The sequence below is a fragment of the Gymnodraco acuticeps genome, unplaced genomic scaffold (assembly GCF_902827175.1).
Source record: "Gymnodraco acuticeps unplaced genomic scaffold, fGymAcu1.1, whole genome shotgun sequence".
NCBI classification, from domain to species: Eukaryota; Metazoa; Chordata; class Actinopteri; order Perciformes; family Bathydraconidae; genus Gymnodraco; species Gymnodraco acuticeps.
Genome location: NW_022991389.1, coordinates 62156 through 84889, shown reverse-complemented (window position 1 = coordinate 84889; position 22734 = coordinate 62156). Strand labels below are relative to the sequence as shown.

The window sequence follows — 22734 nt, the reverse complement described above, 5'->3', positions numbered from 1 at the left end:
AATAAAATAATAATAAAAAAATGAAAGAAAATGGAATAAAACGTAAAAAAAAATACAAATAAAATAGAATTAAATGAGTTAAAAAGAAAAAGGAGAATTCCCTTAGTATAGAAACCATTTTGTAATGATTGAATCCAGAGAGATGCTGAGTTTTGGCTTGATGGTCGCAATGGAAGCTCAGGACCCCTTCAGAAGTACTCCGACTTTAACTCCCCTCATCGCTCCTGGACGTTGAGGAGGGGCACAGTTTGTGACGGGGGGGAAGACCCCTGATGCCCGACTGAACCTTTGATCCTGAATTAAAGACCCAGGAGCTCGTTCTGCTACAACACACACAGACACACACACAGACACACACACAGACACACACGCACACACACAAACACACACACACACACACACACACACACAACACACACACACACACACACACACACACACACACACACACACACACACACACACACACACCCCCACACACACACACACACACACACACACACACACACACACACACACACACACACACCATGTATACATAACTTCAGGGGACAATACATTGACTTACATGCATATCCTGGAGACTTATCCTAACCTTAACCATAACCAACACATGCCTCATGGGGACCTCCATGTTGTACCCATAAGGGAGGCGAGTCCCCAGACGTGACTGTGTAAACAGATGTAGGTCCCCACAAGTATAGTAATACTAGGCCACCCACACACCCACACACCCACACACACACACACACACACACACACACACAACACACACACACACACACACACACACACACACACACACACACACACACACACACACACACACACACACACACTGTGCAAACTCAAGTGGACAAAGCTTCAATTTTTACCTAATTTGGATTTATAATAAAGAAAAGTTGCAGAAATGATACCCTTTACTTTATTCCTCCTAGCATAAGAACGTTATATCTGTAACTGTCAGTATAACCTCCTCCAGCTTAAAAACCGACCTAATCACACAAACTGAAGAAGTAGAAGTCACTTGTTCCCACTTAAAAAACTGACACTTCATATAAATGTCATGTCATGAACTTCATTAAATATTCAGTCCCGAACATAATCACTGTTTCTGTTACATAACGCTGTGATTATAGTCATTCAAATGCACTTACAATGTGCGGCAGAGACTCGCTGTGTTGAGGAGTTTAAAATTATCTATTTTTCTCACCAGTTATTCCATCTCTTTGCTTTTCTTTACTTTATGTCTCATTTTCTTATCAAACCAGGTCACATTTCCTTATTTCTGGCAGTTTAAATGTGTTTTTCTGGGAGTGAAAACCCCTTAGTAAAGTGCAAAGCATCCACTGAGATAATAACACTGATACGTACCATAATTAATCAAACAGCTAACAATCAGAGTCATTTTCTCTGGCGGAGGCAACAGTGATTTTGTGATAATGGGACATATACGTCTTTACCTTTATTGAATTAAATCCCATCATTTTTAATGCAATCATCCTGCTTCTTTTATTAAATCAACTTTGATAATATGTCCTCATAACTCGGCTTTCAAAGCAACAGTATTTTAGATGTTGTTTTTGTACGTTGCTTCAAACTCACCTTTAGCCATCTTGTTGAGCACCATGTCGATCAGGACGTATGTTCCGCTTCTTCCAGAACCATCACTGTACGAGAGAGAGAGAGAGAGAGAGAGAGAGAGAGAGAGAGAGAGAGCGAGACAGAGAGAGAGAGAGAGAGAGAGAGAGATACACACTGTTATTGTGATTATTTATTTTATGTTTATTATTATTATACTTTCGTTTGATATCCATTAGTTATGTTTACCTACATTGTGTGTGTGTGCTGCCAAGCCACCATGCTTCCTGAATATTTAATTTTGATCAGTTCCTTAGTTATTTTCACACACACACACACACGTTTATTTCAACACACCTGGTGGCAGTAATTGAGTCCAATACCGCAATAGCAGAGTGTAAGAGGGTGTGTGTGCGTTTGTTCTAACCTGCGCTCACTCTGATCTCAGATGTGTGTGTGTGTGTGTGTGTGTGTGTGTGTGTGTGTGTGGCACAGGTTCCTACGACGTGATAAGATCTATCGTACGGCTGCACCTCGCCGGGATCATTACAAGGCGATCACAGATATGTGACGTGTGTGTGTCTTTATAGGTTGTATTTAAGTAACCTTCAGGTAAAAACCATCAACTGCAGGTTTGTTGAACTGGATGTTTCTAAACGTTATCTTCTAAGGTAGCTTCAGGATGATCCACAGAGACAGGTTTCATACCGCGGTGCAACCTGACAATTTAGCTGCGAAATCTACAGTTTCATCATCCAGGAAGAGCCATTACGACATATTAAATAATAGATCACTCAGTGGAGGAGTGGGCAGACGGGCGTAACGGCTTTCTGTTAGAGAAGTTATTCCTCTCCCCTCTAGTCCAATCATTACAGGATGTTTCCATGAACACATACAGTGGCAGGTCTACAGTTAATTATGTCCCTCTGGTCTGGAGTTATTTCCTCGTGTGGTTATGCAAATGTTATCACACACACACACACACACACACACACACACACACACACACACACACACACACACACACACACACACACACACACACACACACCCTCCTAAAAAACTAACAAAAGTCGAGGATGGGACGAAAGCAATTAATACGTTGTTGAGTTTTTGCCTCAAATTTGGAAGGAACGCTAAGGTGTCCATTTGTTGGTGTGTGTGTGTGTGTGGCCTAGCATTACTATCCTTGTGGGGACCTACATCTGCTTACACAGTCACATGTGGGGACTGGCTTCCCTTATGGGGACAACGTGGAGGGAATCATTAATTTTAGGGTGAAGACTTGGTTGGGGTTAGGGTTGACCCAAATCTGACTCCATACTTTAAGTATATCTTCATGCCAACACTTTAACTTGATTACAATTTTCACCCGTTTGCTCCAAAGGACACACTGCAAACGTAACTTTAAAGTTAACCTTCCTCCGTGAACAGTTAGTCAAATTAAATCAAAGTAAAATATGTGTCGTTATCAGAGCTTGTAAGCAATTAAATATTGAAGCAAAACGGAGTACAGAAACCACGAGGGATCTGGTCGAGTTCAGCGATGTTTGTCTGAGTGTTTGCTCATTAACAACATAAAAAAAATCCCATTTGTGTGTCAGAATAAACCTTTAATAACCCTGAATGTAAACTAGAGCTGCAATTAAGCAAATCAAAAGGGTTAAAGGCTAAATAAGTGTCAATGTTAACCCTCAAAAACACAAAAACACAAAACACAAAAACCATTAATCATCACCACATTTAATTTAACACCCTTTCAAACTGTACATATTGTATCAGACTACTGGTATACATGAAAAACTGCAGTACATATACAAAGAACAGACACTGAACATGTATTGTGTGCCAGGTGTGATCCATGTGGGGGGAGGGGCACATAAGAGCGGGAAATGTATCAAATTGTTCTGTGTGTGTGTGTGTGTGTCAGGTGTGATTCACATGGGGGATGGGCACATAAAGGGGGGGGGGACACACATCTAGAGTATGTGTGTGTGTGTGTGTGTGTTTTATCTGATCCGGATGGTTACTAATTCCTTTTCTTTATGGCGGTCATTTTTGCCGGGAACACCACAGGTGTTACAAAGTTGACTAAATCATCCAAAATGCAATGAAAGTGGTGATCAGCCATTGTATATGTTCAAATGTCTGCTGTGAAGAATATCATAAAGCCTTAATGCAATTGAACGTAAAACAAAAAAGTTATGATTGATGAAAGTAGTAAATCAGTCAGATTTGACCCGAAGACAACAGGAGGGTTAATCTAATTAGTCCTTTCTTCTCAAATCGTGCAGCCCTAGCTATGAAAACATATTAATAAAGTCAGATAAACACAGTCTAGTTGTGATAATACTTGCCTGCAGTGGACGATGATGGGACAGGAGCGTCCGCGGTAGCATTTGTTGACTTTCCTGTAAAGAAAACAGAACAGGAAAACTACACTTTAACATCACAGCTTCAGAAACACACAGAAAATCCTGTTTGTAGGCTTTTAAAATGTTTTGAATATATATTTTTAATTCAATGATTATGTAAAGCCAGTCAGGGATGTTCCTTAGGACTCTCGAGTATCTCAATAAGACGAATATAGTTGCACAACTTTGGGAATATCACAACAACATTTGATGTATTTGTGGTCTTTACCTGTTTTTAAAGACACATATCACTTACCTATACAATATTTAGACATAGTGTCTCATAATATAACTGTTTCTCAGTGCTACGTTCTTTTCTAACACCTTTTTTTAATGATAAGGAACATAAACCAGTGCATCAGCTGGCAAAATGAAGATTTACCTGATAACATTCACAACAAGCAATGGTAGAGACAGTCATAACGGTTATATATGGCACTTCTTATATGCTGATTAAATGTCCCTTTTATCATTTCTATTCCTTTTAACATACGTTTGAAATATTTAACCGCATTTCCTGTAGAATAAAATCATCTTCTTCCCGTTTGATGCCATACAAAAGAAAATACCACACATTTTGTTCAGCAACTCTTATACATTGACTGATGGATACAAATTGCTCCCAAGCTGTATCTAAAATGATGAAAATGAGCTTTTCCCAGAAGTCCTCACGTCTTATTTTGGGATTTTCCTCGGCGTTGCACACACACCCAAAACTATCATCTGTTGTTTTTCAAAGAATGAAATATATCCCGTTGCTGCTATTCAATATTCCACAGCACACCGACCGGATACATTTGCATTCCTATTTCTTTCATACATGGATGCAACAAAAAGAAAAAAAATGTGAGCGCTGCCTCAGAGAAAGAGTTGAAAGAGACACATCCTCTTTTTTTTAAGATGAGGTAAAGCTTTGAAACCGTATTCATCAAAATGCGAGAAGCAGAGACTTCAGAGCGAACGCAGCAGGAAATCATCTCTGATTCTATTTCATGGTGATAACTCCAAACATCTATGTGTGTGTGTGTGTGTGTGTGTGTGCGTGTAGCGCATTACTATACTTGTGGGGACCTAAATCTGTTTATACAGTCACGTGTGGGGACTCACCTCCCTTATGGGGACAAAATGGAGGTCCTCATGAGGGGAATCATTCATTTTAGGGTGAAGACTTGGTTAGGTTAGGGTAAGGGTTAGGCATGTGTTGGTTATGGTTAAGGTTAGGATAAGTCTCCTGGAAATGCATGTAAGTCAATGTAATGTCCCCTGAAGTGATGTATACATGGTATGTGTGTGTGTGTTCCATAATGAGTTCACTTTTTCTATCCTTGAACGTTTTTACGGTCGTTTAAATGAGTGAATGTTTTGGCCTTCATCTGCTTAAAGCCTCGTATTTACAGCTTTTACAAATTCATCCAGATTTGATTAGCCATGTGACAACAACTGAGCAACCTCGACTGCAACTGAGATTTAGAGGAGGTGGTTGGAAGGTCTAAAAAAAAAAAGCTAGTAAGTGGATGTAAACGTAAGAGTTTCTCTCTCGTGTTGATGTATCTTATATGTGCACGTGGGTTTGTTTACAGTTACATGCTTGTTTTGTTCAACCAAAGCAAATACAAATTGACGTTTTTGGGAGAAAAAAGATTGCAGATACTATTTCATGTACCCAATTCTTCTTGCTTTAGAAATAAATGAATGCTTGATGCACCAGTCAAAGGACGGTAGCAGCGATTTTCCATTTTCAATCTCCCTGCTTTTTCAGGTTTTGTCTGGTCGGGAAACCATTTTTAAAAACAATTTTTTAGAAGTAAAAAAAACCCCAGTGTGGGCGATGGATTTTTCTAAATGTGGACATTTTGTGAAAGCAGAAGTCGGGAAATCAAGAGAGAAGAGAGAGAGAGAGAGAGAGAGAGAGAGAGAGGAGAGAGAGAGAGAGAGAGAGAGAGAGAGAGAGGAGAGAGAGAGAGAGAGAGTGAGGGTGAGGGGAGAGGAAGACAAAAGCAAGAGAAGAAAGGGAACATGGCGAGGGAGGAAGAGGAGGCAATCAAGCAAACCATGAGCAAGCAAAAAAGGCGAGAAGTCATCTCAGGTCACTGGGCACAGCGAGGGGGGAGATCAAGGAGAGGGAGGAGAAAGGGAGGACAGTATCTGGGGAGGGAGGGAGGGTCCAACGAGGCCCCTTTGGTTGCAGAGTCACAGTCTCCAATGATCACTTTTGTGACTATGCAACTGGGCTCATATTACTAGCTGCAACATCACAAAAATGACACTGGCAACCGCTAGTTAGGAGGGGGAGGAGGAGAGAGAGGATTCGTAAGCGATGCTTCGGCTCAGATGGGAGTGAAAAAAACAGAAAAACTCAAGCGATATCCTCAAACCATGAAAACGGGGAGTAAGAAAAGAAGAGGGGTTGTTATTGTAGCATATCCACGGTGATGAAAGTGAGAAATATCTTCCTTCGTTGACCCCTGTGAGAAAATGTCCTGACTGGTGGTGTCGCACAATGACTGTGGTGCATTCAAGGACTTCTGGGTTGAAATGCAAAGTTATAGTCTGCTAATTCTAAGACCCTTAAGTTAACCTCCTTCACTTTCTTTCTGTTGAAGGTAGAGAAATGTCAGAGATCGAAACATTGCTTAAAATGACTGTGGTGCATTTAAGGACTTCTGGGTTGGATTTTAAAGATCCTTTGCCAACTCCACTGTGTTTTGTTCTTCTAACAATGTTTGCACTATCAATAATTGCTTTGGACAACCCTCAGAGAAACTTATGAGATGCAGATATAGATCGCAAGACTTAGAAATCGTGCAGAACATTTGTTCATTTTGGTTAGAAAAGTACATTTCCAGCTTTTATCACTCATAATTCTTGTGTCTAAATTGGATTTCTTTACAATCAAAGGCTTGTTTTGTTCAATGAAAGCCAAAACAAACAGCAGTAAGACTTGCTTTGAGCTGGGAATGTATGCTTTCCAAAGGTGTCTTTGAAAAATACTTTGTTTAAGGTCTTCTACAACCTCAATGCTTTCACGATTCCACATAAAAACCGGGCTATAGTATTTAATGTTCTTCAAATGAAAAGGCGTTCTAAGAAGTCTTTATCTCTCGGACAGAACAAGTAAGAGTTTCTTTGGAGAAATCACTGCGCTTCCTTCGTTGACCCCTGTGAGAAAAGGCAGTATTTCCTGACTGATGGTCACCAGACGCTTTTAAAATAGCTGCCCTCAGTCGTGATATTTCACCTAATTCATGTGCAACACCCGGCATATACTGTATATATATATATAAATAAATAGCAGACTCGGAGTCTATCGCTGGAGAAATCCACAGTGAATCAGAGGAAGAGAGTCTCCCATATGATAGGCAATACAGTATATCAGTTTTTAAAGAGGGTGGTGGCTATAAAATGCGCCGGAGATAAAGCTGAGTTCTCCAAATGCTTCCTGAATTACGCCGTTATCGCCTGAGAAATGCTCCGGATGTTTCAGGGTCTATAGATATTTCTGTGGTCGGGACACAAGGCAAAAACTCCGGAGTTATTACGCCGTGAGCGAGACACAAAGGCCACTCCAATCCTTTGTGGTGCGAGCAGGGGGCGAACAACCCCACGACCGTTACTTTAACCTCTTTGGGAGAAATGTCCCCAAAAAACGTGTCCACAAGCGGCACTCGAGGATTCGGTCGGACAAGTCTTTCATCTAAAGGCTTAACAAGTGGTGCATTCAAGGACTTCAAGGTTGAAATGCAAAGTGTTAGGTTTCTTATTCTTATTCTACAACCTTTAATTTAAGGTCCTTCACTTACTAGTTGGCTGTAGAGAAATGTCATAAAAAAACTTCATCTGTATTGTCTATATAATTTGTATCGCAGTATAAGTCCCTTTTGTGAGGGCAAAAAACAAAAAAAACAATAAAAAGTTGGTCACAAAAAAAAAAAAAACTTCATCTGTCAGAGATTGAAAATGCAGAGGTCGGAAGTAGTGGAGTACAAATACTTCGTTACTGTACTTAAGTACATTTTTCTGGTATCAGTACTTTACTCCACTACTTATTTTTCTGACGACTGTTTACTTTTACTTCTTACATTTTGAACCCAAATACCTGTACTTTCTACTTCTTACATGTTGAACTCAAATACCTGTACTTTCTACTTCTTACATGTTGAACCCAAATACCTGTACTTTCTACTTCTTACATGTTGAACTCAAATACCTGTACTTTTTACTTCTTACATGTTGAACACAAATACCTGTACTTTCTACTTCTTACATGTTGAACTCAAATACCTGTACTTTCTACTTCTTACATGTTGAACTCAAATACCTGTACTTTCTACTTCTTACATGTTGAACTCAAATACCTGTACTTTCTACTTCTCACATGTTGAACTCAAATACCTGTACTTTCTACTTCTCTCATTTTCCAAACAGCTGGTTCCTTTAGTCTGAATGTGTGTTTGATGCGTGATCATTATTCTTTAGAGTCATTGCGTGCCTATTGATTTGAACACGATCCGTGTATCCATCATTTCCTGGTCTTCTCTAAAGAAGAGGGACCAATGGAAACGTTGTCATGTTGCCGTTGTTCAGCATGGAAACATTCATTAGCTAACAATGACATTATTGTTCTATTAATATAAAGGGAGGTCAGGTACTCTTTAAAACAGCTGCTAGTTATGGGTACTTTTTACTGAAGGACACTTCAAAGCCTCTTTACTTTCACTTGAGTAAAGAAGTTTAGTCAGTACTTCTACTTTTACCAGAGTATTTTTAAACACAAGTATCTGTACTTCTACTTGAATAAATGTACTTTTGCCCTCTCTGGTAACGTGTATTTTCTCCCTTTCTTCAGGTGTTCCCTATACCTGCGGAAGTCCAGCAGCGTGCGGCTGGTCTCTGGAACGTTCTGGTTGAGCCAGGTGAGGAAGTGGAACTGAGTCACGGTCCGGGTCTCGTTGGTCTGCATGTTCTTCAGGTAGAAGCTACGAACCAGGAAGTCGTCGCACCAGATGTGTTCGGACACCAGGTTCACCTGCGAGGACACACGGATGGACAATACGCGTGAATGTAAAGAAAGTACGCTTGCTTAATTGAGAAGACAACAGTCAAAGCCTAAATTGAACTCATCAGTGGCGCAGGAATGAGTCCTAGACCGGGAAATGAGTCAGCATTCATGCGTTTCTGGGTTCCCTCGTTCTAGACTTTTAAAGTATGTTGTTTTTTTGGAGAACAAACACATATTTTGATAACAGCAGTCATTCCCAGAGCAGGAAGAGCATTTTGTGATGTTTTGGGAACTTTTACTGCGTTTTTTTTTGGCTATTATCAATGTTTTTTTGAACGTGTTAGTGGTTAGATTTCGAAAGGTTGGTGGTTAACACAAGTTTACGAGATTTTCCCATTTTCTTCTACCACATAAAACCTGTTAATGTTCCAAAACAAAATGGACAATCCCATTGGTTTGTAATCTTTGGTCCTCACTGAAACACTCTTTAATCCTACACAGTGTTATCTGTTTAATATGTCGAAATAAAAACACATCTTTCCATCACGAACCAAGATTGATAAATTGCTGTCTTGGGACATCACTTTATTAAAAGAGGATAACGGTTCAGGATTAAAAATCATATATTTTGGGCTGTGGGCTTCAGAAACATTTACGTACAACATTAAGTCATGTTTGTACTGAAAGGATTGTCTCACCTCGTAGATGTGGTACAGGTTGGACCCCTCGTCCGGCCAGTAGTGGTAGCACTGCTTCAGCCCGCTCTCCACCAGAGGAGTCAACATCACAATAACAACACAGCCGTTCTCCCAAACCATCTGCAGAGAGAAAACACACTTAGGAAATGCCTTAAATGCAACAAGACAGGAGCAACATCTGGAACTGAAGCTCTCCTTCGTTTAAAACCTGGCAGGTATTTAGAGGTTGATACAACAGTCTGAACTCTTATTTAGTTCACGCTATAAAAGACAGAGTAACCTACACACTAAATACACTTCAGAAAAGACATGCAGTTTCTTGAGGAGAACTCCAGATCTTCTCTTTAGATCTTCAGTGACCTTATGTTCTTTAAAAAGTTTGTTCAGAAGCTTTTTCCCGCGTCCGGGTTCTTGAAATTTGACTGAAGTTTAATTTGGAATAAGATCTCATTTAAAGCTGTCAACACTTTGCTAACAGGAAGCACTACATGTGTCCCCCCACATATTATAGATATCGGTCTAAATCAGTTTAAAGTTTGGCATTAAGAGTTGTCTATTTTGGAGGTGGGGTGCAAATGAAATCCAACCAAACACATCGAGACGTTTTAAACTTTGTTGAGAAACTACGAGCAGGTCAAGCATTCGGAACGCAGAGTAATTTCTCTCGAGGTTTTCCTTCCACAAAGTGAGACTCGGCACACACTCGTATATGTTTTCTCTGGAGATCCATTCGACTCTGATCAGAGGTAACAGTTAATGGAAGTCATAAAACAATGCGGCTCTCCTATCATCGCCTGAGATAACCAAGATGGTTTGGGTCAGTGGAGACTTCAAGACACATTCATTGCGTCTGGTTTTGAGTTACTGCTCCTCGACACACACACTTGCTTCCCTCATGCATCTGAAGGTGTGACGGTGCGTTTTTTTTTGTTGAGGAATGGTGTTAATTCTCCTCGGCTGACAGACTGCTGGGGCGACAAGTTCCCTCTTTTAATCCTTGCAGTTTGTGGAAATGCAAATTTAATTTAGACGGTTATTTATCAGCGAGGAAAAGTGCACACGGTGCTCTTTAGAAAGATTTAAAGTGCTTAAGTGCTTGTTGTGGAAACTGGACATTGCAGAATGTGTTCAGCAGAGGAGGAAGAAGTATTCAGATGTATTACTAAAGTATTAATACCACAGTCTAGAAATACTGTTACAAGTATTGCTATTTTCTACATAACACACACATTAATACACCCCTATTATACCCATGTTACACCCATGTTACACTGCTCTTACAACCATATAAGACTCATGTTATTCGACCCATATTAGACCGTAACTACACTCTTATTACACCCATATTGCACATGGACATCGCCTTTCGAATGACCATGTAAAGGTTAATATGAACCTGCAAAGTAACTAACGCAGTAGAATAAATGGAGAGGTGTAAAGAGCACAGTATTTGCTTCCAAAAGGTAGTGGAGTTGTGGAATAAACCTCCAAATAGTACTTAAGAACAGTACTTGAGTTAATATACTTAGCTAATGTCCGACACAGCCCTTCAGTACTCTGACACATTATGAAACACAGAGATTCAAATAAACCAGAGCCTGAGAATTCTCTGTTTTCTGCCAAGATGGTAACTGGCAGGACTGTGAAATGCAGCAAGGACTTGTTTGACGAGGGGACCTTTCCATTGCACACACACACACACACACACACACACATATATATAAACACACACACACACACTAGTCTATAGAAGGACACGTTGTTATAGGGGACATGAAACACTTTCTCCACTGTCTCAAATGTTAGATTGGATTAGAATCAGAGACCAGGGGATCGATAAGTTATTGTGGCCAGCATAGTGTGTGTGTGTGTGTGTGTGTGTGTGTGTGTGTGCGTGTGTGTGTGATGGCGAGGCAGAGATTAATAACGACACCCACAGAACAAGCTGCTCTCCCGTGTGGATCGCTGCACTAATAAAAAACGTCTAGCTCTTGTTTAAGAGAGGAAACGTATTGATTTCTTTTTTCGTGACTGTGTGTGTGTGTGTGTGTGTGTGTGTGTGTGTGTGTGTGTGTGTGTGTGTGTGTGTGTGTGTGTGTGTGTATGTGTGTGTGTGTGTGTGTGTGAGAGAGAGTGTGTGTGTTTTTTTACCTGCCAGAAATCAGCCACTGTGGAGGGCAGTGGGCCTTGAGTGGCGATGTAGGCCGGGTTCCTCGGATCATGATCCATCTGAGTGGAGAGTGGAGAGGAAGAAATGTTAGAAAAGATGATTGTAATATATTTTTCACACATTAAATACATATCAACCATATCAAATATTAAACCTGTGTTCATTATATTTAACACTGGATTTACTTTGGAATTAAGGATCTTTTTCCAGAGAGTCCTTGACAAAACAGCAGAGGACAAAATATAAAGAAGTCGGTGCAAGACGTGAGATTAAAACAGTGGCTCTAACACAGAGCATTAAATAAAACATTACATTTTAAAGCAGGTTCATCAGGAGTTCAGGCCAAGGAAGAAGGAGGAGAACTTTTTAAAGTATTGCTCTGGCTATTGCAGTGTTCCACTTATTTAAACTGTGAACATTTAAAGAGGTCTGAACATCAGCAGGAGAGGACTCTTTAAAGTAGAGACACTACATACTGATATACACCTGAACATCAGCAGGAGAGGACTCTTTAAAGTAGAGACGCTACATACTGATAAACACCTGAACATCAGCAGGAGAGGACTCTTTAAAGTAGAGACACTACATACTGATATACACCTGAACATCAGCAGGAGAGGACTCTTTAAAGTAGAGACACTACATACTGATATACACCTGAACATCAGCAGGAGAGGACTCTTTAAAGTAGAGACACTACATACTGATATACACCTGAACATCAGCAGGAGAGGACTCTTTAAAGTAGAGACACTACATACTGATATACACCTGAACATCAGCAGGAGAGGACTCTTTAAAGTAGAGACACTACATACTGATATACACCTGAACATCAGCAGGAGAGGACTCTTTAAAATAGAGACACTACATACTGATATACACCTGAACATCAGCAGGAGAGGACTCTTTAAAATAGAGACACTACATACTGATATACACCTGAACATCAGCAGGAGAGGACTCTTTAAAATAGAGACACTACATACTGATATACACCTGAACATCAGCAGGAGAGGACTCTTTAAAATAGAGACACTACATACTGATATACACCTGAACATCAGCAGGAGAGGACTCTTTAAAGTAGAGAGACTACATACTGATATACACCTGAACATCAGCAGGAGAGGACTCTTTAAAGTAGAGACACTACATACTGATATACACCTGAACATCAGCAAGAGAGGACTCTTTAAAGTAGAGACACTACATACTGATATACACCTGAACATCAGCAGGAGAGGACTCTTTAAAGTAGAGACACTACATACTGATATACACCTGAACATCAGCAGGAGAGGACTCTTTAAAGTAGAGACACTACATACTGATATACACCTGAACATCAGCAGGAGAGGACTCTTTAAAGTAGAGACACTACATACTGATATACACCTGAACATCAGCAGGAGAGGACTCTTTAAAGTAGAGACACTACATACTGATATACACCTGAACATCAGCAGGAGAGGACTCTTTAAAGTAGAGACACTACATACTGATATACACCTGAACATCAGCAGGAGAGGACTCTTTAAAGCAGAGACACTACATACTGATATACACCTGAACATCAGCAGGAGAGGACTCTTTAAAGTAGAGACACTACATACTGATATACACCTGAACATCAGCAGGAGAGGACTCTTTAAAGTAGAGACACTACATACTGATATACACCTGAACATGAACATAGGGTCCCTTTAAGCTACAGAAATGTCTCCCTTGTCTCATTATCTTTGCAAAAAGACTTGGTGGTTCATGATGAAGGTAAGAGTTTCTTCTTCCTTTAAGTTAATTGCAGAAGGAAGGCGTAGGAGACGAGAGCAAACGACAGGAGACCAACGTGAGGTGAGAGAGCGAAGACGTGACAGCCCTGCTTATTACGATGCAAATGTTAACGGTAAATGTAGTAATTGGGAAGACCGATTTAGCTGGAAGCAATTAGAGGGAAGACGGATGATTTCTGGGGCTCTGCACACAAAACTGCCTTTAAATGGTTTCTGTTTCCTTTTATGAATGCCAAACAATACTAATACACTTAAGATGAAGTGGCTGAGAGGGAGAAGTGGTGACATGTACCAGAGAGTGCATATTAAAACATTCAAAGATGGATTTTCTTGATGGAAAAATAAACGCTGAACAGTAAATTGAACCTGGTTGTCTTTTTCTACATGGCTTGAGTTCAATTTCACAAAATGGTACAGCATCATTTAAAATACTTTTACATAAAAAGTCTCACGGACAGATGAGTATGTTTCCTGTGCAAGAATGAGACTATGGATGAAGCAATAATATTTTACACCTAAATAAGTAGAAATACTAAATTGTACAAATACTCTGTAAAAACAGAAAAAAGTACTGCATTCAAAATTGTACTCAAGTTAAAGTATTGGCATGAAAATATACGTAAAGTACCATAAGTAAAAGTACTTGGCCCATTTCTGAATCATATATGTCACACACACACACACACACACACACACACACACACACACACACACACACACACACACACACACACACAACACACACACACACACACACACACACACACACACACACACACACACACACACACACACACACACACCACACACACACACACACACACACACACACACACACTCCCTCCTAAAAGAAGGGACAAAAGTCGAGGGTGTGACAAAAGCAATTATACGTTATTGAGTATTTGCCTCAAATTCGGAAGGAATGAAGAAGTCCATTTATGTGTGTGTGTGTGTGTGTGTGTGTGTGTGTGTGTGTGTGTGTGTGTGTGTGTGTGTGTGTGCGATCGCAACCTGTCTTTAATGTTTAATGTTAGCTCAAACTGTCACTACAGTCTGACACCTCTGTGAGGGTGACGTTCACATATTCTACTAACTTTCCTTTTAGTGCCACAAACTGCCATTACAGCGGGACTTTAGTTGTTTGAGCAGTAGTTACATCAAAACCCTTTAAATAAACCAAAAGTGTCTGAAATACAACTAAAAGGGGACTTAGAAAATGTTTTTAGGGTTTTAGGTGAGATCATTCTTGAGGAGATGAGGTCTTTCTGAAAGTTCCCAAAAACATTCAGAATTTTTTGTTGTGTTTTTAGGCATGGTAAAAAGTTTGAATGAAGTTTCAAAACCTTGGCACTTAAGTTAATCATCTTCAAATTCAAAATGCAGTAGTCCTCCTTGACCTACAAACATTTAAACTCATTTTCATTCATAAACTAATAGTGAAATGTCGTGTTGGAGGAGAATTAAGTCCTGTCTGATCCAACCATTCCTATTTCAGAAGGTATAGACCTAACTAAAGGACTCTACTCTACGTTGGGATTTAAACATGAGGCTTCGCTTCGTAAACCTATTATCCATCATATCTGCATATTCAATTAAACACAGATGTGAAATGTACCCTGATAAGTTATAAGTCCAGTTAACAAAAGAGAAACTATGGAGCAGTGAGTTCTCGGCCAGCCAGAGGTGAGTTGTTATAAAGAAAACAACATCAACTTTGTAAATAATACCTTTTAAAAGTGACTTGTTTGTCACGGCAAATTCAAAATGTAGTCGTCCTCATAACATCTTGACATATTTTCATTCATAAAATCTTAGTGAATTGTCGTGTTGGAGGAGTTTTGGTGTTAAAAGTCCTGTCTGATCAAACCATTCCTAGTTGAGAAGGTATAGACCAAACTAAATTACTCTGAACCACCGTGTTGGGATTTAAACATGAGGCTAAAGACCTCGCCTCGTAAAATAACCATCATCTCTGTAGCGTCCCTTGTTGGCTCTGCCTCCAGCTGCTGGTCGCAATTAAAACTCAGCAGGAGACATCCAGACACATATCTAATGAGAAGCTGAGCGTATAACATCCAGGAAGGCTGTGCAACGCTTTAATGATGCACTTTAGCTAATGTGTGTTAGCCTTACTTTAGCTAACACACACAGGAACATCTGGTGGATTAACTGACAACTGTTCATCCAGTTTGTGAGGGTCTTTTTCTCACCCGCTGTAGAGAAGTGGTTCTTGGATTGTTGAGCCTTTTCTACATCTGTGTTTGAGGTATTTCGCTGACGATAATTCACTACGAATCCTTCCGTGTAAGTTATTCACGTTACTGGGATTTTGGCAGGCACCTCGCAGGGAATTTAAATCAGTCATATGTGGGGTGGGGTGGGGCGGAGCGGCGCAGTGGGGTGCGTTTGATCATCAGATCAAGGGGGCGTTGGAGACTCCAGTTCGAAACCCGCGTCTGCCACCACTGCGTCAGGCCAGTGTCCTTGGGCAAGACACTTCACCCGAATTCGCTCCTGTGGGTCCACAGTACATGTATGATATTAATGTGTACTTGTAAAGCGCCTCGATGACTTCGAGGTGTGAAGATGGGCGGTGTGGCGCAGTGGGCTGTGCACTGCTCATCAGATCAAGGGGGCGAACCCCGCTGCGTCTGTAAAGATCTGTAAAGCGCTTTGGGTCATGGCAAAAGCGCTATAATAATTTAAATATAAGGAATTATTATTATTATTATATGAGGTACGTTTAAAGAAAAGGCATTGTGTTGTTTGATACAATTCTGCCATATGACAGATAACTATCTATTGGTTAGGAACTGGTGCCAAATAGTAATTTAATTGTAGTTAAAACTATAGACGTGACAAATATCAGCGAATAATAACTCACATTTTGAAAACTCGTATGTTTTTTATGGTCTAGAATTGCATCTTCTAAGGAAAACTCTAAGAGCTCTTCTGCAGAATGATGCTTTCAAATCCAAAGAAATTTAGGTATTTAAATGTTTGAATGGAGGTCAGTAACTATTAGTAGTACTATTGTTTTGTATATATTATAGTTACGATATAAGAATGTTATTTTGGTCGGGCAACCATGACATTGAATATGTTCTATCGTCAAATCTCAAACATCTCGTTTTTTCGCTTGTGGTAGAAATTGTTCCTTAAATAACCTCATTGTGTACCGTATGTTCACATACATTCATCCTATTATATATGTGTGTGTGTGTCTGTGTGTGTGTGTGTGTGTGGGAGGTGAGAATGTATGCACAGTGTTCACATTTGAGAGTGTGCTTAAACGTGTCCGCGTGGGTGTCTGCACTGAAGGTTTTATATTGTGTGTGTGTGTGTGAGTGAGGGGAGTATGCATGCTTGTGTGTGTAAGTGTGTACATTTCGGTGTCTTTTCATGTTCTCCTCAGTGTGAGAGATATACATGTGTGTGTGTGTGTCTGTGTGAGCGTGTGTGTTTATGTATTGTGCTTGCGTGGGTACATGTGTTCCAGCTGTTTTTTTGTATTAGTGCCATTGTTCCTGTGAAGTTTTGATTCCTTCTCAGCTTCTCTCACACACACACACACACACACACACACACACACACACACACACACACACACACACACACACACACACACACAACACACACACACACACACACACACACACCCCACACACACACACACACACACACACACACACACACCCCACACACACACACTCACACTTAGCCACTTCTTGGTGCGATGCCCAGATTTGAAATGCATAGCGTTTCTGTTGCTTTTAATGGAATACCAGTGTGTGTGCCTCGGGGGAAACGTACACACACTACTCCGACACTGGTTTCCAAATTGATACACTCCCTTACTGAATTCACACGGCGTCTCTTTAGTAGGGTGCGCAACTGAAAGTCTGAGAGGGTGAGGCAGATAGTCACAGAAAACAGAACAAGAATCGACAACTCGACCCTCTGCTCACTCCTTTCCTGTAAAATACAGGTCCAGAACACACCGTAACAGTAAACACAAACTAGCGACAAATTAGCATAACCCAAGGTCAAAAACAATCACTTCCCCAAGACCCCGCAGATCTATTTTCTTTTCGTGAACGAGAAGCGAGCAGAGAGAGAGAGTCGTGCGCATGTCCTTCCCCACGCCTTGTGTTTGCTGCGAAACCATCATTAGTATTCATGGAGCAGCACCTACACACTGCTGCTGGAGCTACGCAAGTGTAGCATCAAAACGTATATATTGTACGACGGGAGGCTGCCTTTGTTCCCGCGGGATGTTGGAGCCTGGCATAGTGTAGCGTTGGTGTGAAGAACAGAGTTAAAATGCAGAGGAGGGAAGTAGTGGAGTACAAATACTTTGTTACTGTACTTAAGTGCATTTTTCTGGTATCAGTACTTCACTCCATTACTTATTACTTTCTACTTCTTACATGTTGAACCCAAATACCTGTACTTTCTACTTCTTACATGTTGAACCCAAATACCTGTACTTTCTACTTCTTACATGTTGAACCCAAATACCTGTACTTTCTACTTCTTACATGTTGAACTCAAATACCTGTACTTTCTACTTCTTACATGTTGAACTCAAATACCTGTACTTTCTACTTCTTACATGTTGAACCCAAATACCTGTACTTTCTACTTCTTACATGTTGAACCCAAATACCTGTACTTTCTACTTCTTACATGTTGAACCCAAATACCTGTACTTTCTACTTCTTACATGTTGAACTCAAATACCTGTACTTTCTACTTCTTACATGTTGAACTCAAATACCTGTACTTTCTACTTCTTACATGTTGAACCCAAATACCTGTACTTTCTACTTCTTACATGTTGAACACAAATACCTGTACTTTCTACTTCTTACATGTTGAACCCAAATACCTGTACTTTCTACTTCTCACATGTTGAACACAAATACCTGTACTTTCTACTTCTTACATGTTGAACTCAAATACCTGTACTTTCTACTTCTTACATGTTGAACCCAAATACCTGTACTTTCTACTTCTTACACTTTGAACACAAATACCTGTACTTTCTACTTCTTACATGTTGAACTCAAATACCTGTACTTTCTACTTCTTACATGTTGAACACAAATACCTGTACTTTCTACTTCTTACATGTTGAACTCAAATACCTGTACTTTCTACTTCTTACATGTTGAACTCAAATACCTGTACTTTCTACTTCTTACATGTTGAACTCAAATACCTGTACTTTCTACTTCTTACATGTTGAACTCAAATACCTGTACTTTCTACTTCTTACATGTTGAACTCAAATACCTGTACTTTCTACTTCTTACATGTTGAACTCAAATACCTGTACTTTCTACTTCTTACATGTTGAACTCAAATACTTGTACTTTCTACTTCTCTCTCATTTTCCAAACAGCTGGTTCCTTTAGTCTGAATGTGTGTTTGATGCGTGATCATTATTCTTTAGAGTCATTGCGTGCCTATTGATTTGAACACGATCCGTGTATCCATCATTTCCTGGTCTTCTCTAAAGAAGAGGGACCAATGGAAACGTTGTCATGTTGCCGTTGTTCAGCATGGAAACATTCATTAGCTAACAATGACATTATTGTTCTATTAATATAAAGGGAGGTCAGGTACTCTTTAAAGCAGCTGCTAGTTATGGGTACTTTTTACTGAAGTACATTTCAAAGCCTTTACTTTGACTTGAGTAAAGAAGTTGAGTCAGTACTTCTACTTTCACCAGAGTATTTTTAAACACGAGTATCTGTACTTCTCCTTGAGTAAAGGATGTGTGTACTTTTGTACTTACGATGGGGCTGGCGTTGATGTAATCAGAGTTTCCTTGGCTGTTCTCCACCTTCAAGGGGATTCTGGAGTGATCATCTGGAACACAAACGGAGGAAATCAAGAAATGTTGTCTTCAAATCGCTCTAAGGAGTCTAAGGAGTGTACAGTTGCCACGTTACATGCATAGCAATTAGTTATTATTGGCGTAAATGTTGAGTATGAAGGACTCCCGCTGTAGTCTCAATATACTTCTGTACTTATAGTTGCTATTTTGAGTGCACAAGTGTCCAAATGAACCTGATTGTGCGTCACTACGGTCAAAAAGATGAGGGTGTAACGCTGGACACACTGAACGGCAGCCATTTTGTTATTGGGATAATTGAGCGATTTATTATGATTTTCCTCACAAACAATAACGTTGTTTCAAATGTTCTTACAATGCTCCGAATTCAAAGTATGGCAACATGTAGTGTAAGTGTAACGAATAAGACTGAAAGAAAATATTGAAGAAGGGCAATATACATATTGAGAAGAGACAGAAAACGAGAGGATATTGTTTTTTTTTATATATATATAAAACTGACTTTTTGAGTACATTTGGGGACATTCGGGAATATAAGATTGTAGTCAGCTGTTTTGTTGACTCTTGATGGTAGAAAGCATCAAGACAACTTCGGGAGGATTTGCCCTCCATCCTCTCAGGTCCACTTACACTGTTTTGGGGAATGTTACATCGTCCTATTCTGTACTTTCCTCCCTTAACGAGCGAGTTGCAGGAGAAGCCAGTGGTGCTTCAAATAGGAAGCACAATTCATTCCTCCTGACAAACTGCTTTCCCTGCTGACACCCTGGATTTCATTAAGCGTGGCCCGGTGCAGAGAACGGTCTATTTCCACAGAAGCTTACCACATTTTAATCATTGATGAGGTCGGTGCAGGAGAGCTTTAATAGAAAACTAATTTACAACCCTTCTGCTCGCTGCATCTGCTTCTGATAATAGCGTCCGGGCGGAGAGTATAAGGAGTGTTGTCGAGAAAAGCGATCATCAGGAGGAGAGTTTTGGTTCCTTTTAGACATAGGGGTTGTCTGCCCTCCATTAAAGAAGAGGATACAATGTTTTCTTATCGTGCTACCTGTGGTGCCAATGCTTTCAGAACCCTATGAAGTAGAGCCCTGGTTGACTGGTAATATAATCTCCTGTGCATTGCATACTGACATTTAGAAATCCAGTTTCACAGAGTCTCAATAAAGTCAACTTACACAATTATACGTCATTATGATAAAGAAATGATCATATTTGTTGAGTTTTTGCAGACATGTAAACCAAAGAATGTTTTGGACAAACTTAAAATGTACTTTAAGCGTTTATTTTCTTACCAAAAAAGAACTGCCTAATCTGTAATTAATGTTGTTTTATATATTTTAAGTGTGTTATTTTTATGAATGTTTACTCTGTAAAGTGTCTTTGAGTTTCTAGACAAGCGCTATGATTACCTATGTATCTTTTAATCTTTGATAATGGCTTTAGTAACACAATCAGATTCAGATCAGCTGATACGTTGTGGTGCGAGTACTGATATTTTTGTGCTGATTTCCAACTTGTCTTCTTCATGATAAGAAACACAAAGCATGACCAATCTGAGCCCTTACAGTAACTGTGGATGCAGTAAGGCAGCAGTGAAGCAGTATTTATGTATTTTGGATAATGATTATTCAAACTGCTCTGGTCAAAAGCAAGGGAGAAGAGAAATCTGTTGTAGTAACCAAAGATATGAACACATCACTCTCTAAATGCTAATGTACACTTGACTGCTACTCAGATAGACCCTAAGAAATGAATCCAGACTGAGAGACTTCATGTCTTACATGCTACGACGGCAGAGACGCAGTATTTCTTTTGGATAACGATAAGTAAAACTTCTCTTTTCATTGCATGGTAAGAACAAAAAGTAAGGGAGAAGTTCACAGATTGACACCAATCAGTACAGAAGATATGTCTGCATTACTATCTAAATGCTAATGTGTAATGACTCTTAACTTCTTAACAGATAGACACTAAGAAAACAATCCAAACTGAGAGACTTCATGTCTTCGTTGTATTTGCTGTAAAGTGTCTCTACTGTAGGCTATTTTTATTATATGTACAGCACTTTGGCTCCACCAAAAATCGTTTATAAATGTGCTATATAAGTAAGATTTGATTTGTCTTACATGCTACCACAGCGGAGGAGCGGTTCTTCTTGGTGTTCCCCTCCTTCAGACCCACGGTGCAGGCGTTGGGCTCGGCCTGATACGCACACAGAGCCTCCCACTCCTTCGCCAGGCGGTCCTTATTCTTCATGTGGTCCTCCATGTAGGACTGAGGGAGGAGAAGAGAGAGAGGAGGTGGTGAGGAGAACTTCTGGAGACCATCTACTCCTGTTTCTTTACAAAGACCTACTTTAATGCAATTATTATCGACGTTTTGTGTCTTTTTATTCATCTCATGTCATTGTCTACCTAAAGAACCAGATAAACAGGATGTTCTCTAAGGGAAGAGGGTTTTAATTGATTTGTGAACCGCACAATTTCACATATTTCAGCCTGTGGTATCACCTTTAAGATGATGAACGTCAAGTATGTTTAACTTAAAGATTTAGTAGGAAGTCTGTGTTTTGTTGCTTATGGTAAAATGCATGTTGTGCATGTTATATGAGATGCCTGTCCGTTCTTGCATGACTTTAAAGATGACATTATTCATAGGCTTTATGTGTCATTATGCTCATCCAATGATGCAACATACGTAATCCTAATAGTTCAGTAAAATAGATGAAATGATGAAATCTCTTTTGACTATCCGTTCCACTCACTCTGCTTCTTTACGAACAATGACCTGGACATATTAAACCATGAATAGCGTCCTAAATGCATGTCTTCATTATTTCATAATTTGCAGTTCTTATCAGTCCATCTTCTCTCTACCTGAAATACCAGACGTACCATTATAGGTTTTCATAATCAAGGAAGACACTGTGACTTTGATTAACTGTCTGCTAATGAACCTGGCATATCGAATTCATTCTTGCTGAAGTTGTTTGGAGGAAAATGTACCGAGCTCGAGCGGCTAGTGTGAGATAATGAAGCTTGTTTCTTCTCGTTAGCAAATCTTAAAAATAAGGCATTTTACAAACAAATGACGGTCAGAGAAAAAGCTTTGAGCCTCATTTCAAAGACTTTTTTGTAGCTCTACGGACTTTAAGACTGACTAGTAACTACTGTGTAAAGAATCACGTGGGAATCAGATTTGTATTTGTTTCGA

The 22734-nt window shown here is 39.8% G+C and overlaps 1 protein-coding gene across 1 annotated transcript in view; it reads right to left on the bottom strand.

The window, feature by feature from the left end:
* The window catches only part of LOC117563169 (receptor-type tyrosine-protein phosphatase N2-like), a 72496-nt gene that overhangs the window by 11442 nt on the left and 38320 nt on the right, over positions 1–22734 (bottom strand). The window contains exons 4-10 of the mRNA XM_034241348.1: positions 21648–21795; positions 19459–19532; positions 11844–11921; positions 9693–9812; positions 8855–9021; positions 3939–3992; positions 1606–1670 (exon numbers count right to left, since the gene is read on the bottom strand). Coding sequence (XP_034097239.1) covers positions 1606–1670; positions 3939–3992; positions 8855–9021; positions 9693–9812; positions 11844–11921; positions 19459–19532; positions 21648–21795 — 706 coding nt within the window. The remainder of the gene's footprint in view (positions 1–1605; positions 1671–3938; positions 3993–8854; positions 9022–9692; positions 9813–11843; positions 11922–19458; positions 19533–21647; positions 21796–22734) is intronic.